The sequence below is a fragment of the Eubalaena glacialis genome, chromosome 3, assembly GCF_028564815.1.
Source record: "Eubalaena glacialis isolate mEubGla1 chromosome 3, mEubGla1.1.hap2.+ XY, whole genome shotgun sequence".
NCBI classification, from domain to species: domain Eukaryota; kingdom Metazoa; phylum Chordata; class Mammalia; order Artiodactyla; family Balaenidae; genus Eubalaena; species Eubalaena glacialis.
Window position 1 is genome coordinate 165,888,289 of NC_083718.1, and position 19,436 is coordinate 165,907,724.

At 45.7% G+C, this 19,436-nt stretch overlaps 1 protein-coding gene across 1 annotated transcript in view; it reads left to right on the top strand.

Moving 5' to 3' along the window:
• The first annotated feature begins 1,204 nt into the window (after positions 1–1,204).
• The window catches only part of OSCP1 (organic solute carrier partner 1), a 28,110-nt gene continuing 9,878 nt past the window's right edge, over positions 1,205–19,436 (top strand). The window contains exons 1-4 of the mRNA XM_061186780.1: positions 1,205–1,406; positions 10,494–10,648; positions 14,870–15,037; positions 15,549–15,629. Of these exons, the coding sequence (XP_061042763.1) occupies positions 1,295–1,406; positions 10,494–10,648; positions 14,870–15,037; positions 15,549–15,629 (516 nt within the window). The 5' untranslated portion in view covers positions 1,205–1,294. The remainder of the gene's footprint in view (positions 1,407–10,493; positions 10,649–14,869; positions 15,038–15,548; positions 15,630–19,436) is intronic.

Below are 19,436 nucleotides of genomic sequence, written 5' to 3' on the forward strand. Positions count from 1 at the left end.
GGGAGTGCAGAAGAAGTCTCTGGAAAGGCAGTTAGAGCCAGAGTGGACAGCCTTGAATGCCATGCGAAGGCATTTCACCTGTGATCTGCCAAACAGTAGAGAGCCACTGAAGGGATGTCATACTGAAAGTGGTGTCTTCTGAAATTTAGCCTAGCAGCCAGGCCCGTGGAGAAGAGAAGAGAGCAATTAATATGGAGAAACAGTAATGCAGATAGAAAGAAATGAAGAGGTAAATTTGAGAAAGATTTTGGTGGAAAAAGCAGAATTGGTGACATAAGAGGACCAGGGGGAGGGAGTTGGAAACCAAGGCTAAGGTTTCAAGTCTGATTGGCTGGAGGGGAAGATGATGAGTAGGTCATAGAAGTATTGAAATTTACAGAAATGGTTGCTCATCAAAGTAAAAATGTGCAACAGGTGATGAGAAGGTGATCCTGGAGCTCAAGATGGGGGTGAAGTATGTGGTCACTGCCCTCAAAGCAGGGAATTGGATGCCAGGCCTGCTGAACAGCGTAGGGGGTAGCTTCGGAGAGGCCCCAGCACGCGTCTTCCGAAAGCGGGACAGACGTGAAAAGGCCTGGTTTGCTTCCCGGTGTATGAAACAGGAGGGGCTACACTCCAAGTAGCTTTTAGAGAGGAAATGCAGATAATTCAAGGACTTCTGGTCCTTCCCCCACCTAAAAATCAGTTACCATTTTATTGAGTGCTTTCGTGGCATTTTGTGATCGCAATGACTCCTCTCTGCAACCCTGGGAGGTGGGTGTCCCCTCCATTTTCCTATGAGGAAGCCCAGGCTCAAAACACCTGCCCCAAGTCACACAGCGAGGAAACTGCAGAGGTGGGATTCAAACCCAGGTCTGTCTGCCCGGAGTCTGCTCTTAAGGAGTTTTGCTTGGGTTTTCCTCGTTCAGGGGCACGTGGGCACGTGGGCACGTGGGCACGTGAGCACGCGGCCCGGCGGGGTGAGGGTGACCGCGTGAACGAAACCGGGCCGCCAGCCCTGCCGGGTCCTCACCCATCCGCCGGGGCTCTAGAAACTCAAAACCGGCGCTCCGGGCCGAAGGCCCACGCCGCTCCCACCTCCCGCTCGGACCAATCTACCCTGTAGGTCTTTGCTGCCCCGCCCAATACGCGTCCGCCCCCGGGCGCCTCCCAACAAGCGGCCTGTTGATTGGCTCTTCTTTGCCGTCCGCCGTGTTGCCTAGCAACCGTGTTTCGGGGATGCGTCTGACAGGCCTCCAGGCCTCTGGCTACCAAACTTCCGGGCTCTGTACCAGCTGCGCTCGCTTCCGGCACCATGTCGGTGCGGACGCTACCGCTGCTCTTCTTGAACCTGGGTGGGGAGATGCTTTACATCCTGGATCAGCGGCTGCGGGCCCAGAACATCCCGGGAGACAAGGCCCGAAAAGGTGAGAGGGACCAGGCCCGCACAGCCAGCCCCCGCCCCAGCTCTCGCAGCCAGAGCTCCCCAGCCAGACCCCTTTACAGACTGACCAACACCCCTGCACCCTGCTCTCTCGTAGCCAGGGACCTCTTTTACAACCCACAGCCCCATCCAGGCAGAGCCCCTCATGAGCAAAGTCCCCAAAAGATCGTTTCACCACAGAGGGATTTAATACCCCCGTTGGATATTATTAGGGAACCGACACCTCCGCCATTTACTCATCCCCTTAAATTGGAGATGATTTCCCAATCTCTCTTGACAACCGGTCCCTCCCAAATGTGGGAGTCCCAGTGGCCCACCACCTGGCGACACACTCTGCTAGTCTGAGCATCCTCTTTCCCCCCAGGGAAGCTTCTGAGCCTCCATTCCTCTGTGTGGTATCCTCCTTCATAAACTGGAGGCCAGTCTTGCTAAGTTCAGAAGCTATTTCTCGAAAGGTGAGGTTCTGAAGTAACATAGATAAATAAGAAAATAGAAGACAAGTTGTAAATCTTTTCCCTTCACAATTGTTTGGAGAGAATGCAGTTGTGGAAGTAATGATATGAGAGCTTCTAAAGTGCAAAATATGCCTCCCATGCACAGCACATCTAACCCCAGAGGAATGGCCACCCAGAACTCTCTGCCACCCTTTTTCTCTCCCTTTTTCCCCCTCTTCTCAACCAACAACTGTTTTCACCAAGTTTCCTGGATTAATTATGAAGGAGATATTATATTTCAAGGTAGAGGAAGGAAAGTTGGTATAAAGGTAACTGACATAGCCGCTGGTTAAAACATTTATTCTCTCCAACAGTCTCTGTATGCTCCATTGATGTTAAACATACAAATTCAGATGTTAAGCATACATATTCAGATATTCACTACCGTATCTGTGCAATTGAGTGCAAGTCCATGCATAAAGAGATAAAAGAACTCCCTATAGCATACCTCCTCCATTCATTCTGTACACTGCTGCCAGTGAGCTTTCTGAACTGCAAATCCGTCCATACCTCCTGCTACTTGAAACCCTTTGTCAGCTTTCCACTGCTGTCTGGATGGAGGCCAAGTCCTTGGCAGGACATTTCAGGGCCCTTCCTGATCTGACCTCTGTCCACCTCTGCAGTCCCACCTTTCACCACTGCCTGCCTCCTACTGTGTATCTTAATACCAAACTGCTTGTAGGTCTCCATTTAAAGCATGTTCATTCGTGTTTCCATGCTAGTAATTCCCATTCTACCCCACACCTCCCATTTCCATGCTAGTTATCCCCTTGCATCCTGCATTATTCAGCTTAAGAACCATCTCCTTCTCATCTCCGCATGGGAAAGGGACTGCGCATACTCCCATAGCACCCCAGTGTGTCCCTCTCCACCTTATCGCTGGCCACATTATACTGAAATGGTCTGTATATGCGTCTGTCTCCCCCATGTGATTGTCTTATTCATCTTTGTATTCCAGCACCTAGCATAATGCCTACAACAGAATAAATCAGTGCTCAGTAAATGTTTGTTGAACTGCTGTTTTGTATGACATTGCCATTTCTTCCTCAAGAGGGTTCTGTTTTCCTTGGCGCTATGTTATGTGATTTCATCTGGGCTATTGGCACTAGTGAGCTGACAGGTAGTTCTTGGACTGGTAGTCTGCATCTTGGAAGGCAGTGTAAATTAGCAATTAAGAGCATCCTCTCTGGAGTCATACAGATATGGGTCCCAATTCCAGTTTTGCCATTTAACTAGTTGTGTGACCTTGGAGTGTAACCTCTATAAGCCTGTTTCTTTCTCCATAAAAGGGGAATAATAATATGTACCTTACAATGAAGTTGTAACGATCGAATGAGGTCATGTATTTAACACGTTTAACCCAATGAGTAGCAGGTGTGGTCTTTCAGGAGGCGGTCTGGGCAAGACCCTGTGAATACTAGGGGACTGGCTTCCTTTGTGTTCAGGAGCTGCAGTCCTTCTGGGTTTGCTAGATACAGCTTCAGGGAGTTTCAGCCACCTTTTGTAATTCACCTTCACACACTCATTCCTTCCACAGTTGGGTTGAGTGTCAGATGCCATGTGAGATGCTGGGTGGAGCCTGATGCAGCCCTTCTGCACATTCACTGGAGGTAGGGCTTTTGAACAGTCTGTCCAGTAACTGATTCTAAACCTGGGGGATATGTCTTCCTAATACAACAACAACAAACATTTTTTTTAATTTATTTATTTTATTTTTTTGACTGCATTGGGGCTTTGTTGCTGCACGCGGGCTTTCTCTAGTTGCTGCGAGCGGGGGCTACTCTTCGTTGCGGTGCGTGGGCTTCTCATTGCGGTGGCTTCTCGTTGCGGAGCACGGGCTCTAGGTGCGTGGGCTCAGTAGTTGTGACACACGGGTTCAGTAGTTGTGGCTCGTGGGCTCTAGAGCGCAGGCTCAGTAGTTGTGGCACACAGGCTTAGTTGCTCCACGGCATGTGGGATCTTCCCGGACCAGGGCTCGAACCGGTGTCCCCTGCATTGGCAGGCAGATTCTTAACCACTGCGCCACCAGGGAAGCCCCAACAAACATTTATTAAGCACTTACCATATACCATAGACGTCTCTGAACACCTTAATCCCCACAACTATCTTATCATATAGGTAATACTCCTGTCCCCTTTTTACAGATGGAGAAAGTAGGCTAATTTGCCCAGGGTTACATAGCTGGTAAGAGGAAGAGTAAAGGATTTGAACCCAGGTCATCAGACTCCAGAGCTCATACTCTTCACCCGTATCCTTAACTGCTGCCCTGTACTTCCATACCCGAGGGGACTGTGTCAGAACCTTTGTGGGGGGAGTGGGGTGGGGAGGGGACTGGAAGATTGGGAGGAGACGGAGAGGTTTGAAAAAAAACCCAGTATAACCACTGATTTCATAAAAGAAATGACAGAAAGTAGCTGGTTGATGAGGACCTGCAGAAGACAGAGCGAGAAAGCAGGACAGAGAGCGTGGGATTCAAAACATCGAAAAACACTCATCTCTTCCACCACTTAGAGTTGGTGTAGCTGCAGGAGCAGGGGCCTCTGTGACAAATGCCCCTGCACAGAGGCCTGTAAAACACCGGACACGGTAAACTAGTCCTCACTGAAGCTTTGAATGGAAATCGTATTTCTTCTAGATGTTTTCACTGCCTTATACAACTAATTGGTCTCCTGGAGGCCATCCTGCTCCCACGAGGCCAGTGCAGATGTTGCAGTTTTTCCCCACAGTGCAGCCTCTAGTTTAGCATTCAACAGAAAGGAAGTGCTCTCTCTGTGGGGCAACTTTTGAGTGTTGCATATTGAATGCGGTCCCATGTTTAAGTAATTGCGAGAATAATAAAAGCTGCCTTTGCCTCACTCCCACCCTCTTAAAGATACTCATAAGTAAGACCCTCTTACATTTTGTCTACACTCCTCAGTTGACAAGGGGAAACTGAGGCATGGGGCCATGAAGTGATTTTCCCCAGATGCGCAGATCACAGCGTAGTACTGAGCAACCAAATGCTGTGAGGTTCTGTTTTTATTTTTCTAGTTCCAATTTAACAGGCAGCTCTGGATATCCTTGGGCCTACCTCCCACTCCAAATATAAGTAAAGTGGAATTGTCACAAACAAGTCATCTGGAGAAATAATAGAAAAACAGGGCATCCTTTACCTTCCCCGGATCCTCAGGAGGAAGGGGGTCAGGAGCACACAGCACGACAGAGACCTCTGCTGGAGCTGATTGTCACTGCCTGCAGGGGTGCCTGGTAGCCCTGGGCATGTGTTCGCCAGCTCAGTTTTGTCAGCAGCAGGTAATCACTGTCCCTTAGGGTAGGTGAGCCCCTGGCAGCCCCTCTGTTCCCAAACACACCTTCAAGGGGGTTGCAGCTCTCTCTCTCTGAATTCCCACGAGCCTATCAGGCAAGACCGCCTGTAAAATAAATGCCACAAAATGATAGAAGATGCGGACATTATGCCAAAGAAGCCAGCATCTGCTTTAAGAAGGCCAGACTCTTGGTGCTGCTTCCCCAGTGTTTTCTCTCCTAAACCCTGTGACTCTTGTGGGAGAAAGATGATGAATTTTCCCAGAGGAGTCTGACATTGCAGTGGGGACCCTTTGCAGTTAGTTAGGACATGGCACGGGCTGTGCTTTCAGGCCAATCTCTTCGAAGCTGTTGGTATTGTGTACTGAAGGCACATATATGCTTTGCTTATAACCTCAGAAATCACCTCTCAAACAATCTAGTGCAAATGTTTCTAAACTACACCAAAATACAAAATGTTTTTGAAATGTGGATGTGCGTAGGTGGTTTTTCTAGATTGAAATCTCTCCCAAAAAATTAAGGAAAAAAAATCACCATCCTTTATGGGTGGTGTCCAAAGTTCTGCAGTAGAGAAAGCAGAATTAGGAGAGAAGCCAGCTAAGTGCCTGATGTGTCTGTTTCATCCCCACAACAACCCTACAAGGTAGGTGCAGTTATCACCCCCCTTTCACAGATGAAGAAACTGAGGTTAAACAAGCTGCCTGAAGTTATCTAGCTAGTAAGTGGTAGAGCCAGGTCTCAACCCATAAAGGGTCTTGATTCTCACAGATTTCTCTAGCCAAGTACATTTTTCCTTATTTGGTCTCTTCTTGGCATCTCCCTGACTACCTTTGTCCTCAGGAGCTTTCTGTACAGTGGTCCCATCGTTATTTCCCTCTTTTTACATGGAAGTCATGCCTCTCTCTATAAAAAGTAAACGAGAAACAAATAGACTTTTTTCCCTATTAATTCACGTTTCAAGTTTTTTAATTTGAGCGGTTCTGTCTGTACTCTAGAAAGCGAAATCTTACAGTAATAAGAAAATCTGGTTGTGAAGAAAGAAAATCCTTTCTCTCCCTGTTCTGGGGATTATTCTTCCTGGTGGAAGTTAGTGTTTTTAAAAGCCTTGTATTGAATGATGTGTACTTTCAGAGTGTTAGAGGGGATGACTTCTTGAGCCTTTCAAGATAAACCCCAGGGTAGCTAGTCCTCCTGAGCTTCTTCCTCTCCTCCTAAGCCACCCTCTGTAAGATACAGCCTCCCTAGGGCTTTTTTGGAAATTGTTGTTTAACCATCGTCCTTTTAAGAGTTTCAAATGGAAGGCAGAGCATTTGCATTAAACATTAATGCAAACATGAAAAGTAAAGTTTCATAAGCCAGGTAATTGGAATTGGTATTTTTAAAGCCTCATTGAAAATAACGTTCTTGCTTCATGAACTGGTGTTTTCTTTTTATATGCTTCATGTAGATGAATGGACAGAGGTGGACAGAAAACGAGGTATGCTATTTCGGGGCTGCATGTATTCAGTCTGCATCCACAGGTTCACCCAGTCCTTCATCAGCGGGGCTTAAAGTGGGACCACTCTAAATATTTCCAAATAAAAGAATAGGTGTGAGTTTCTCTTTAGCTGAGACATCGGTTATACATTTGAATCTTTTACTTAAATAAATACAGAGTGGAAGATGAAAACCAAGGAAACATTGGCCAAAGGACCATATTGCACCTGAGGTATTTGTCCCTTTTCATCAGTTCCAAGCTTTGCAAGGATAGCTGGAGCAGTAGCTATATTTCTGGGTAGACTGTCCTATTTAGTCATCCTTAAAACAACTCTGTGATAGCATCGTGTAGCTTAAGAGCTGTTCTGCTTAGCACACGGAGATATCTGTTGAACAACCGAGAAAAATGGAAGCCTATGGCTGCATGGCCGCCAGGATTGCGTGCGGAAGGCATGACACGCATGCACTATGGCCTTATCATGCCAAATCTTCAGTTTCCTCTTCACCTACAACTAGCAGCAAACCTGAAAAAGTTGTCGATTCCTCAGAATAAAACCTTAGCCTTTCTCACCTTTAACTGTCACGAATATCTTCCATCATTTGACATCTGGGTATACTTTATGCACGTCATAGCCAACGTCCTCGATATTTTAAGTGCTCTCCCCACACCAAGTATGCTGAGGAGATAATGTATACAATATTTAAGAGCACAAGCATTAAAATCAAACAACCCCATTCTAATTTCAAGTCCACCGTCTGCTGTGTGATCTTGGACTTTAACCTTTCTAAGGCTCAGTTTTCCCCCTTGACAGAATTGGATAATAATTCAGAGTTGTCCTGGGGTTTAAATGAGATAATGCATGGAAAGGTCTAAGCCCAGTACTTGGAACATAATAAGGCTTCAAAACATGGTAATCATCCAGAAGTAGTAGCTTCTCTGTTTTCCCCTTGGTTCCAAGTTGTATGTTCCCATAAACAATAAAATTTACAGCAGAGGTAGTTGATAAACTCAGTTGCTTTCACCCAGAGAATTATTTCATCAGGCCAGGCTCGAAGAAAAGCCCCATCGAAGTGGTTGATACTCTTTTATAATATTTCACAACCATCTTTCACCACTTCTCTTGAGCAATTTTTGGCCCACCTCTTGACGCACGGCAGAACTTCAGGTGAGAAGTATGGATTTTGAAGACGCTTCGTGTAAGTAATTGAATCACTGGAATTTATCTTAACTTAAGCGTCCAAAAATAATAAGCAGAAACTGACTTCATAATCTGAACCCGGGATTAGAAGCCTGATATGTTAAGAACTCAGTTATTGACCCTTCCAGTGCACCTGTGAAAAAGCACCCCACTCCCTGCCTTTAGTCTCCTGATGAAATCTGGCTGCTAGCACATTCCTGCCTCATGAAAGTATGCAGAGCTCATGAGAGTGCCAGAAACTAACACCAACACCAACTGACAGATCAGGTTAAAACTATTTCTCAGGTTTAACTTGAATACGGTGTGGGCTGCTACTCTTGGGCAAGGACAAAGTTTACTTCCTCTTTGTGCCCTGATGTTTATCTCAGTGTCTGGTACACAGCAGGCCTACCTCAACCAAGTGCCAGGTGAAGCACACGGTGAGGTATAAGTATGTCAGTTTGTGCCCCCAAGCTCTTTCCAAAGAATTAAGTGAAAGGTGGGCGCTCTGGGTGCCAGGGCCCAACCGTAAAACTGCCATTTCCTCTTGGGGGCATTTGTGTTCACTGCTCTGCCCACAGGGACAGGGCCTGTCGTACTCTCTTTCCAGCAGGAGAACTTTCTGGAAGTTCTCGTGCAAGGAGCCATGGTGATACATAGCTTATTCACTTTCCGGGGGAAAGGCTTCATTTTGCTTTTTACTTTGCCAGAGTGGCTAACAATCACCTTGGGATTTTCTTTCTTTTAGAGCTGATTTATTTGAGTCTAAGCTATTTTCCTAGATTCTGCTAAAGGCTCATAAGACCCTAGGGACATATTTCAGCCCCTAGGTGAATGGGAGCTCTTTGTAAGCGTGAACATAATCAGAGCTGATGTGATTCTTTAACTTGAATTCTTCCTCTTTGGCACTCCTCCCTGGCCTACATACACCTATGGAAAATACTTAAAATTCTCTCTTCTGAGGCTTTATATGTGTCTTTCCATTTGTAGCTATTTCCTTGCAAATTCTACCTGTTATATAGGCTGTGGTAAGAAAAATGTCAGAAAGCCCAGTTTATTGCAGGTCCTTGCTTGGTTAGGTCAAAGGCAAAAGGCTGTGCTTGAGGCAAACCCAGAAGAGTTCATCTGTCTCTAGGGAGACAATGGGGAAATGTTAGTGCACATCGAGGGTAAGCTGCCCTGGGTTGGAACTGTCCAGTGTGAGGGATGCCCTGTGTTGGTAATGGATCTGATTCTTCCTCACTAATGGGATGGAGTATAGAGTAAAATCCAAAGGTCAAGTGTGAGTTCAACACTTCTGGAAGGAGTCACAGTCAGTTCGTTCTTTTGTGTCTGGGTGGGGGGGAGTGGGGAGGGAGGTGTTTCCCTTCCCCCTCTCCCCTCTCTCTGTAGCCCTTCCATTTAAGATTTAAGTACGACTAGCCCTCAGCTCCCCGCTTCTCCCCAAAACTGCTCTTTGAGATACTTTAAAATGCTGGCCTGAGCCCTCAGTGTACGTCTGTCAGTTACTTACAGGTTGAGAGGGTGCCCGAAATCATGACCTTGCCTTCACTCTCTAAGATACAAGGCCACAGCCAGTCACCTGGTGTGTCCTCTGTGCGGCAAGAGAAAGAGACATCTGTATCTTTCAGCAATAATCACCCACGTTTGATCATTGATTGTGTATAATTATGTTAAGTAACCAGTTTTCTTTCAAATTTTAGTTACTATGAATGTATAGTCTCAGCATCCATATACACTCACTTAATTAAGAATAATCTGTGTTCAACCATACCTATTCTTATTTCTTGTACCAAAGGGTTTTCTTGGCCCTCAACTAATGTTATTTGAGCAGCACAAAATATCTAAATGAATGAGTGAATGAAAAACTAGAATTATAGAAACTTTGTTTTGCACACACCTTAGGACCTTTTATTCTCACTGCATGGACATTTTCCATCTGAACAACAGTATGAGACATATCACTACAGTATAATATCAATATTATAGATCATATATAGAAATTAAGGCATCCTAAAATGGTGTTTATCTGAAGTACACATCTTATAGATACATTAGAAAAGTTTCAGTCTCTAACCAGTGGGTAGACTTGTCTATTTTTGTAAACTGTTTTGCAAAAAAGAAAAAAAAAAAAAGAGTCAATTACCATTATAGGTCCCATTTTTATAAAATTTAATTTTAAGTAAAAATGTTATAGACTTGCTAAACAAACAAACAAAACAGCATGATGCTGCTTCTCATTTTAAGGTAGAGCTCTAATTGAAAATAATCTTTTTTAAAGATTCTAATAGGAATCTATTTTAAAGAAACAAGAAACTTATCCCCTATCACCAAGTGAGATAATGTATGTAAAGGTGGTTTGTAACCTTTGAAGCACAGCATATTTGTACATTGTCACATGTATGTTTGCCCTGAGATGGTCTCATAAAGCACTCCTGACCCTGCTTTCTACTGGGACACCTGTGTGGTTTCTCCCCAGGGAGCAGATCTCACCAAACACATCCACATCCCCACTCTGCATAGGCCCAGCTCCTCCATTCCATTCGTACACAGGGAGCATTTCCTGAATAAAGCTTCCGCCAGTACCTTGCTCAGCTGCATCTTCTCTTGTCTGTACAGTTCTGAATGACATCATCTCAACCATGTTCAATCGAAAGTTTATGGAGGAATTGTTCAAACCCCAAGAGCTCTACTCCAAAAAGGCCCTGAGGACAGTCTACGACCGCCTGGCTCACGCCTCCATCATGAGACTAAACCAGGCCAGCATGGATAAGGTGAGCAGACAGCTGCCTCTGTCCCCTGGGCTGCATTTCTTGTGGATGATCACAGACTGGAGTCAAATGAGATGACGTATGCAGTGGTGCCTGGCAAAAGACAGGCACATGTAAACACGGGTTGTTCTTGAGTTTCAAGTTGGGAAGGACCTCAGAAGTCATCTGCACCAACCCCTGTGTTGTTTATTCCATTATGTCACCCAAAGAGCGTGCTGATTTGCATGTCCATGTTTAGGAACACCTTAACCCAATACAAGCACCCAACCCTAAAAGCTTTAATTCTGCTTCTTCCTTAACAAAGCTCAGCTCTGCAAACCAGGCATTTTTTTTAAAAAGCAAATTCAAAACTGCTCAGTCTTTATTGGGTTGGCCAAAAAGTTCGTTTGGGTTTTTCCGTAAGATGTTACGGAAAAACCCAAACGAACTTTTTGGCCAACCCAATATTTATAATATATACGTATCTGTTTCTTTGCGAAACCAATTTTTAGGGTACTCTGATTTTAAAAGGAATAATTCCAAATAAATAATGGCAGAGAATAGATAAATCTCCTGTTCATAAGAATTCCAAACACTTATACAGATACTCTGCCCTCAGGCATAGAGAGCATAACTCCCCACTGCTTGAATGTGGCTGCCCTTGGTGACTTCCTTCCAAAGAAGACAGTATGGAGAGGAGGGGGAAAACAGCTAACTTCTCAGTGGAAAAACATGACAAATATTACCTCAACCAGGTGATAACATCAACAGTGATAAGCCATGTGGTGGTACCCTGATATGATGTGATGAGGATAACACTTTGCCTCTGTGATCTTTCTCCCAAAAACCCACAACCCCAGGCTGATCATGAAAAAAACATCAGACAAATACCATTCGGGGGTCATGTTACAAAATACCTGACCAGTCGTCAAAGCTGTCAAGGCCACCAAAAACAAGGAAAGCCAGAGAAACTGTCACAGCCAAAAGGAGCCTAAGGAGACAAGATGACTAAATATAATGTGCGATCCTGGAACAGAAATAAGACATTAGGGTAAACTAATAAAATCTGAATAATACATGGACTTCAGTTAGTTTTTAAAATAATGATAATAATAATTCCTTTTCAAGTCCCTTCATTATGTGAATTTTTATAAATCACGAGGACTGACAGTGGGTGCCAGGTGTGCAAAAATCAACACTGTCTCATTGCTGGTACCTGGAAACCTCAGAGAGACAGACTGCCTTTAACTATGCCCTCTTACCTTCTGCCACTTACCTTTAGAAAGTTACTTTCTTTCCCTGAGCCTCCGTTTTCTCATCTATAAAATGGGGATAATAACAGCTACTTCATCTGTTAGTGGGAAGATTAAGTGAGAAACATCGATATAATGACACAAGAAGGCCTGGCACATAGATGTTCGATAAGTGTTCGATATCTTCTCTTCTCTGCTTGTTCCTCTCCCTCTGCCTTTAAGAAAGTTTAGGTTTCCACCGAGAAAGGACACAGAACTTGGAATAAAAAAACCTGGGTTCAAGTCTTCTTTCTACCAATAGCTCTGAGATGCAATTGACTGAATAACTCTTTCACCTGAACTTTCATTTCTTCATCCTATACCTGTTTTTATCCTTTATTCCTAGCACAGTGCCCTGTACACAACAGGTACTTAATGTTTTTTGGTTTTTATAAATTTATTTATTTATTTATTTGTTTGTTTATGGCTGCATTGGGTCTTCGTTGCTGCGTGCGGGCTTTCTCTAGATGCGGCGAGCGGGGGCTCCTCTTCGTCGCCGTGTGCAGGCTTCTCACTGCAGTGGCTTCTCTTGTTGCAGAGCATGGGCTCTAGGCACACAGGCTTCAGTAGTTGTGGCCCACGGGCTTAGCTGGTCCGCGGCATGTGGGATCTTCCTGGACCAGGGATCGAACCCATGTCCCCTGCATTGGCAGGTGGATTCTTAACCAGTGCACCACCAGGGATGTCCCAGGTACTTAATGTTTGATGACGATGGCGGAGAGTCTTAAATCTACATCTCTAGTATCAGACACACCTGTGTGTGTGCACGCAAACACACACACACACACACCAGGCTGCTCCTGCTGTATGCCACTTTCTAAGCGAGATGTTTGTCTGCATGTTGGAGAAAGGGGATCGTGTAGAGGGTTCTAGCACGTGCTTCAGGATCTGACCGTCTTTAGTTTCAAATCTCACCCTACTACTGAGTACCAGCTATGTGAAATTAGGCAAGCTTCTTCAACTTGGGATAATACGTACCTCATAGAGTTCTTGTGAAATTAAAGGGGATCAGTTGAGGCCATGCATATCCACGTGCTTGCACAGCACTCAGGTGGCTGTAGTTTAACTCCCAAGCCCACCTCAGGTGTGTCCATGCCTTCTCTCCCAAACTGCCCTGCCTCCGTCGCAGCATCATGTATCTCCCAGGCACTAAGTTGGAAATGCTGTGGTCCTTTTGGACAGCCCTCAGATCGTCTCCCGAATCCAGTCAGGCAGGCACCATGTACTGACAGCTTTCCTCCTGATTGTCACGTGCTCTTCTTTTCCCTTCCTTATCCATCCCCACCATCTTTATTCCAGGCCTTCCGTCTGGGTCACTCCAATAAAATTTCTTTCATTCATACAATCAGTCGATGTTACTGCCACCCTCTTAGGAGCCAGGCACCAGCTAATCCTCCCCACTCCAGTCTCTCCCTTCTCTCGCATCTCCTCATGGCCAGAGTCACCAATCTCACTTAATTACTACTTTTATCACATCAGCACAGAGCATTTCAGGAGCCCCCTAATTCCTACCACATCTAGTCTAAATTATCTTGTCCATCTTTCTACAACCTCTAATATTCAAACCTTGCCATACCCACCTTCATTTCCCACCACCCCGAACACAAACCATCCCCTCCAGTCAGGCTGCTCTACTCTTTCTCGCGGGAAAAGAGCATGGCTATGGCTGCCTCCAGACCCTCACGCATGCTGTTCCCCTCCACTAGAATGCCTTTCCCCTCCCTCAGCCAGCTGGAACCTTGCCTTGAGTCTGTAGCAGGCCCAGTTCTTCCACAAAGCCTATCGTGACCACTTTGGTCCTCACCAGTGTCTCACCTCTGATCTTCATGGGTGGTCATACCATACTTGGGGCTTGTTGATCTCTTACTAAGTTTCATTTTTCATCTCATACAGTCATGGAACTTCATTCTTGCCACTTTCACATGTGTTTTCTCATTTACTCCTCTCAGCCATTCTGCAATGTTGGGAAATTAGGGAGTATTTTTTTTTTAATATTTATTTATTTATTTATTTGGCTGTGTCGGGTCTTAGTTGCGGCATGTAGGATCTTCGTTGCAGCACGCGGGCTTCTCTCTAGTTGTGGCACTCGGGCTCAAGAGCGCACGAGCTCAGCAGTTGCAGTGCGTGGGCTCCAGAGTGTGCGGGCTCAGCAGTTGCAGTGCCCGGGCTCTCTGGTTGTGGCGTGCAGGCTCCAGAGCACACAGGCTCAGTAGTTGCAGCACATGGGCTCTCTAGTTGTGACGCACGGGCTCAGTAGTTGCGGCACACAGGCTCAGTAGTTGCGGTGCACGGGCTCTCTAGTTATGACGTGTGGGCTCCAGAGCACGCAGGCTCAATAGTTGTGGCACACAGGCTCTCTAGTTGTGGCACATGGGCACTAGAGTGCACAGACTCAGTAGATTTGGCGTGCAGGCTTAGTTGCCCCGTGGCATGTGGGATCTTAGTTCCCCAACCAGGGATCAAACCCATGTCCCCTGCATTGGAAGGAGGATTCTTAATCACTGGACCACCAGGGGAGTCCCAGGAATATTTTTTACACATGAGAAAACTCAGGCTCAGAGAGGCGAAGAGACTTGGCCAGGGCCATCCAACAAGTCAGCAGCAAGGAGGGCTTGAATTTGGGTTTTCATTCTCCACGTCCAGCACCCTGTCCAGGGCCCCCCAGCTGCCCGTACTGTTTCATGTGTATTCCATCAACAATACATGTAAGCTGGCCAGAAATCCTGGTTTGCCCAGGAATATCCTGGTTTACTCCTATTGTCCCAGCTTAATTATTACTATCACCCCCTTTTACTCTCAACAGTGTCTTGGTTTGAGTGATGACTAGATATGGTCACTGAGCTGCATGATAAGCCCAGAATTGGTTTCCGGTAAGTGCTGACTGAATCATTGTTTGAGGTTCTGATGTCTGCCTTTATGGTCCTATTTCTTTTATTCATGTATGGGTTGGCAGCTCTATGACCTGATGACAATGGCTTTCAAATATCAAGTATTGCTGTGTCCTCGTCCCAAGGATGTGTTGCTGGTCACTTTCAATCATTTAGATGCCATCAAGGGATTCATCCAAGACTCCCCAACCATCCTGCATCAAGTGGATGAGACTTTCCAGCAGCTGACTGAAGTAAGCGTATCGTCAGTTTATCACCTCTCAGCCCCAATACTCGTTCTCATTCCTCTGTTAAGAACAGGCAGATTCTATGACAAAGAGAACAGGGTGAGGAATGACAAAACCTGCCTCTCCCAGAAAACTCTCAAAATCTCCAGGTATCCGTTTTGGAAACACAAGAGACATTATCATCTTATACCCTCTCACTGTTGCCTTCATAATTGGGGAAGCAATGATACAGAGCATAGCTGTTCTCTCCTAACTTTTCTGAAAGGTAGTTGGTGGTGGATGTCCTATAGAATCGTGGGGAACAGGGGAGGTAAAGTGCACCCCGCTCGGTGTGCCACCGTGGGGCTTGTCCCTCAGGCGAGGGTGCAGTGCTGGCCCTCCTGCCCCTCCTGCCCAGCAGCTGAGTCCTCTCCTTGCTCTCTGGCTCCCATCCCTGGGCACCCACCCGCCGCTGCCTGTCTGCACCTTCCATCTCACTTCTGAAAGTGGAACGCCTCTATCTGCTTTGCCTCCGCAGACATACGGGGGTCTCTCTGCGGGGGAGTTCCAGCTGATCCGGCAGACGCTCCTCATCTTCTTCCAGGACCTGCACATCAGGGTGAGTGAGTGGGCGGCCCAGGGGCACCCTGCCGCTGCTGTCCTGGGGAGACAGGGTGCAAGTCTTCAGGGCAGACAAGGCTGGGATTCTGCCCAGTTAGCAACATCCTCGGTGTTTGGCTCCATGATGATCAATTTTCTCATAACAAATCTCAGCAGTTTTTCAATGGACCAAGGAAGACAGTGATGCCACCATTCCCTCCCAGTTACCTTATGTGTTTCTTTAAAATATGGCTTCTTCCCTTGCTTTTCCAGGCCACCAGCCTGATCTCAATTCCAAAACCTTTTCTCGAGCCTTTATCATCTTGACTTCTCCAGTGTCTAAGCTGTCAGGAGGCTGCCCTCCTCTCCATGAAACTGTCGCCTTCCATGGAGTTTCCTGGCACCATACCGTCCTGGCCTTCCCTTACCTCTCCCATCTCTCTGCCTTTCACTCTTTCCTCCCCCTCCTCCTGTCTCCAAACCTTCCGCCTTCTGCCTCTACCCACCCCCTGCTCATGAGGAATCACTCTCCTCCCCACTTCGGCTGCCGACTGACCCTTCCACCTATGACTCCTGCATCTAACCTCTACCCAACCCTTGCCGCAGCCCTGCTGTCCAGGCCCACATCTCCACCTCTTTGCTGAGACACTCCCCCACGCCCACAACCTAATGTCTGCAGCTAAACTAGTCTCCACAATTCAAGTCCTGCCCAACTTCTTGGTTTCTTTTCAGGGCGCCACCATTCCCTCGGCCACTTGGCTCAGAACCAGAGCATCACAACTTTGATTTCCCTTCTCTGATCTTCTAATTGCTTCTAAGGCCCATCGAGTCTGCCTTTTCACTCTCCACACCCTCCTTTCCGTTCCTGTCGCCACCAGCCCAGCTCAGGCCTTCATACTTCTTGTTGGCTCTTGCCTCCCAGTTGACCCTGCCTCCTCCAGACAGCTCTACACCCTAACTTTGAAAAACACATTTCTGAGCTTCTGAATTTGGGGCCTGTCTCTCTTGCACAGGACTTTGTTCCTTCCCAGAATTTAACACACTGGTATGGGAGGGTGGGTGATAGAGCAAAATGAGCCCAGGCTCTGGAGTCAGGCACTCCTGTGCTTGAATCCCGCCTACAGCACAGCTCCGTGACCTTGGGCAAATTACTTCCCTGGCGCCTTAGTTTCGTCATCTGAAAAATGGAAATGACAGTACCTAATTTAGGGTTTTTCAGGAGGACTAAGTGAACCATCACATGTAACGTATATGTATTTGCTTGTATCTATATGTATACACTATAGAATGCTTCTGGAAGGATGTACAGGAAACTGGTCACAGTGGTTGGCTCCTGGGAGTGGGGAACTGCATGGAGGATAGGGATACAAGAGAGACTGACTTTCCCTTGTGTACCCTTTGAACCTTTTTTCTTTTTTTTTTTTTTTGGCCATGCCACACACGGCTTGTGGGATCTTAGTTCCCCGACCAGGGATCGAACCTGTGCCCCCTGCATTGGAAGCACAGAGTTCTAACCACTGGACCGCCAGGGAATTCCCACCCTTTGAACCTTTTAAATTTTGTACATGTGCATGTGTAACATATTCACAAAATAAAATTCAAACAAAAAAAGAAATAGAATATGCTTAGGACCGGATTGTTATTTCCCTCCTATGGACAGGGAAAGACAAATAGATTTCAACGCTGAGGCCAATTTTATTTTTAACCCCCATGAATAATTTCATTTGCTATGGATGGAGCAATAATAACATCAATATAAATTAAGATCTCTAATAGTCATCAATTAAAATTAAAAATATGAAAGTACAAATAAGATTAAGTTTTGCATTGCTTTAAAATATTGAAAACTCTGCATCATGTGGTTGTCAAGACTGCATATTTGGACATTATTTTATGGATTGTAGTAATATAAGCAGCCATATTGATTTCTCAATTCTGGCAAGATAAAATTCATTATGATAAAGAGACTTTCCTAATAAGAAGTCTGTAACAAAATCATTAAAATATATTAAACCACAAAATATATTAAGCTTTAATTGCTAAATGGGCAGGCAGTGAAACATCAGCGTGTTCATCAAGAGAAATAGGAATCACATATCCTGACATTACTCAGCCACCGATCTGTAACATCTGGCTGCTTTTCCAAATCTGGTCTTTAATGGTATTTCTGCTCAGCTGCAATTTATGATTGCCTATACAGATTCTCTCTGTGTTCAAAACAATCTTCATAGTTTTTAGATTTGTTAGCAAAACTAACTAAATCAAGAAAACACAGCTCTGAAAACTCCCTTGCTCATTGTTTAACCAAAGCAAATGCAAGACTCCTCGTCCTCATGTCCAAAGCTTTCTGTGATATCACAAAACAACGTGAAGTGGCCTTAGTATGGTCAAGGCCTGACCTGTGCCCCAGGCTCCAGAGGCTGCACGAAGACTGATTCCATCTGGAGTCCTGAGCAGTTATGTACAACCATCTCAAGTCCCAACCCCCTTCAGCTCTCCAGAGCCCCTCCAGAGTTGCCTCCTAAAAGGTGGGCCCTCTTCCAAATGCTCCTTCCCACACGTGCGTCTTCTATCATCAGGGACTTTCTTCCTGTGCTCCCGCTGTTCCAGCTGTTGGAAAACATAACCTCCATCTTCGCCTCTTCACAGCATGGTCCTTACACCTCCACTCCATTATCCACTCCACTGGATGAAATAGTTCATCCCTGGGAAACTAGTCAGTCTAACAAATATGTATTGAGTGCCTACTCTACACCAGGCAGTTTTCAGTCCTGAGATACAGAAGTGAACAAGGCAGAGGCCCTGCCCTGAGGAGGTTCCGTGCTAGTAGGGAGAGACAAGGAGGACACGTAAGTCGTGTTATGGCTCTGATAACTCTTAGGAAGGTGGCCATATACAGTAAAGTTATAGAAGGCAACTGGGACAGGATGTTGCCTTAGACCAGCACCGTCCAGCAGAGCTTCCTGTCGTTGATGGAAATGTTCTGTATCTGTGCTGTCCAATATGAGAGCCACTAGCCACATGTGGTTGTTGAGTACTTGAAATATGGCTAGTTCGACAGAGAAACTGAATTATTGATTTAATTTAAATTTAAATAGTCATGCTTAACTAGTAGCTACCATACTGGACAGTACATCCTTAGACGATAGAGGCAAGGACAGCCTTTCTGAGGACAGATATTTCAGTTGAGAGTGTAATAACAAAGATCTCAGGGGAGAGCATCTAACCTGAAGGGACAGCTAGTTCAAACGCCATTAGGTAGGAAAAAGCATGATGTGCTCCTTGGACAGAGCGAAAGCCAGTGAGGATGGAGCATATCTAGGCAGGGGTGATATTTAAAATAAAGTTAACCACCTGTGCAGCATGGGCACTAACTAATCAGAAGAGATGCCAGTCATGAATAAACTGGTACCTACCTACCAGTTGACTTAGCTTTAGACCCTAGTAAAGGAGTTTATTCTAAGAGTAAAGCAAAGATCTGGAGCATCTTAAGGTGAGTGGTAACATGATTTGTGTCTGGAAGATGAATTAAATGGGACAAGGGTAGAGGTAGGATAGCAGTTACAAAATCTAGGTAAAAATGAAAGCACTTGGATTAGGTGCTAGCAGTGGAGACACATATGGAATATACCTTCAGGGCAGGGCTAGTTAAGATTTACTAAGAGATTGGATGTGGGGAATGAGGGAAAGAAGAAGAAAGAAAAACTCCTAAGTGTCTGGTGCCATTTTCTGAGTGGGGGAAGGACTGAAGGGAAGTGTATTTGAGTAGAAAAAATAATCAATTCTATTTAAATTGGATTTGCTCTCCAAGTAGCAGAGTCAAGTA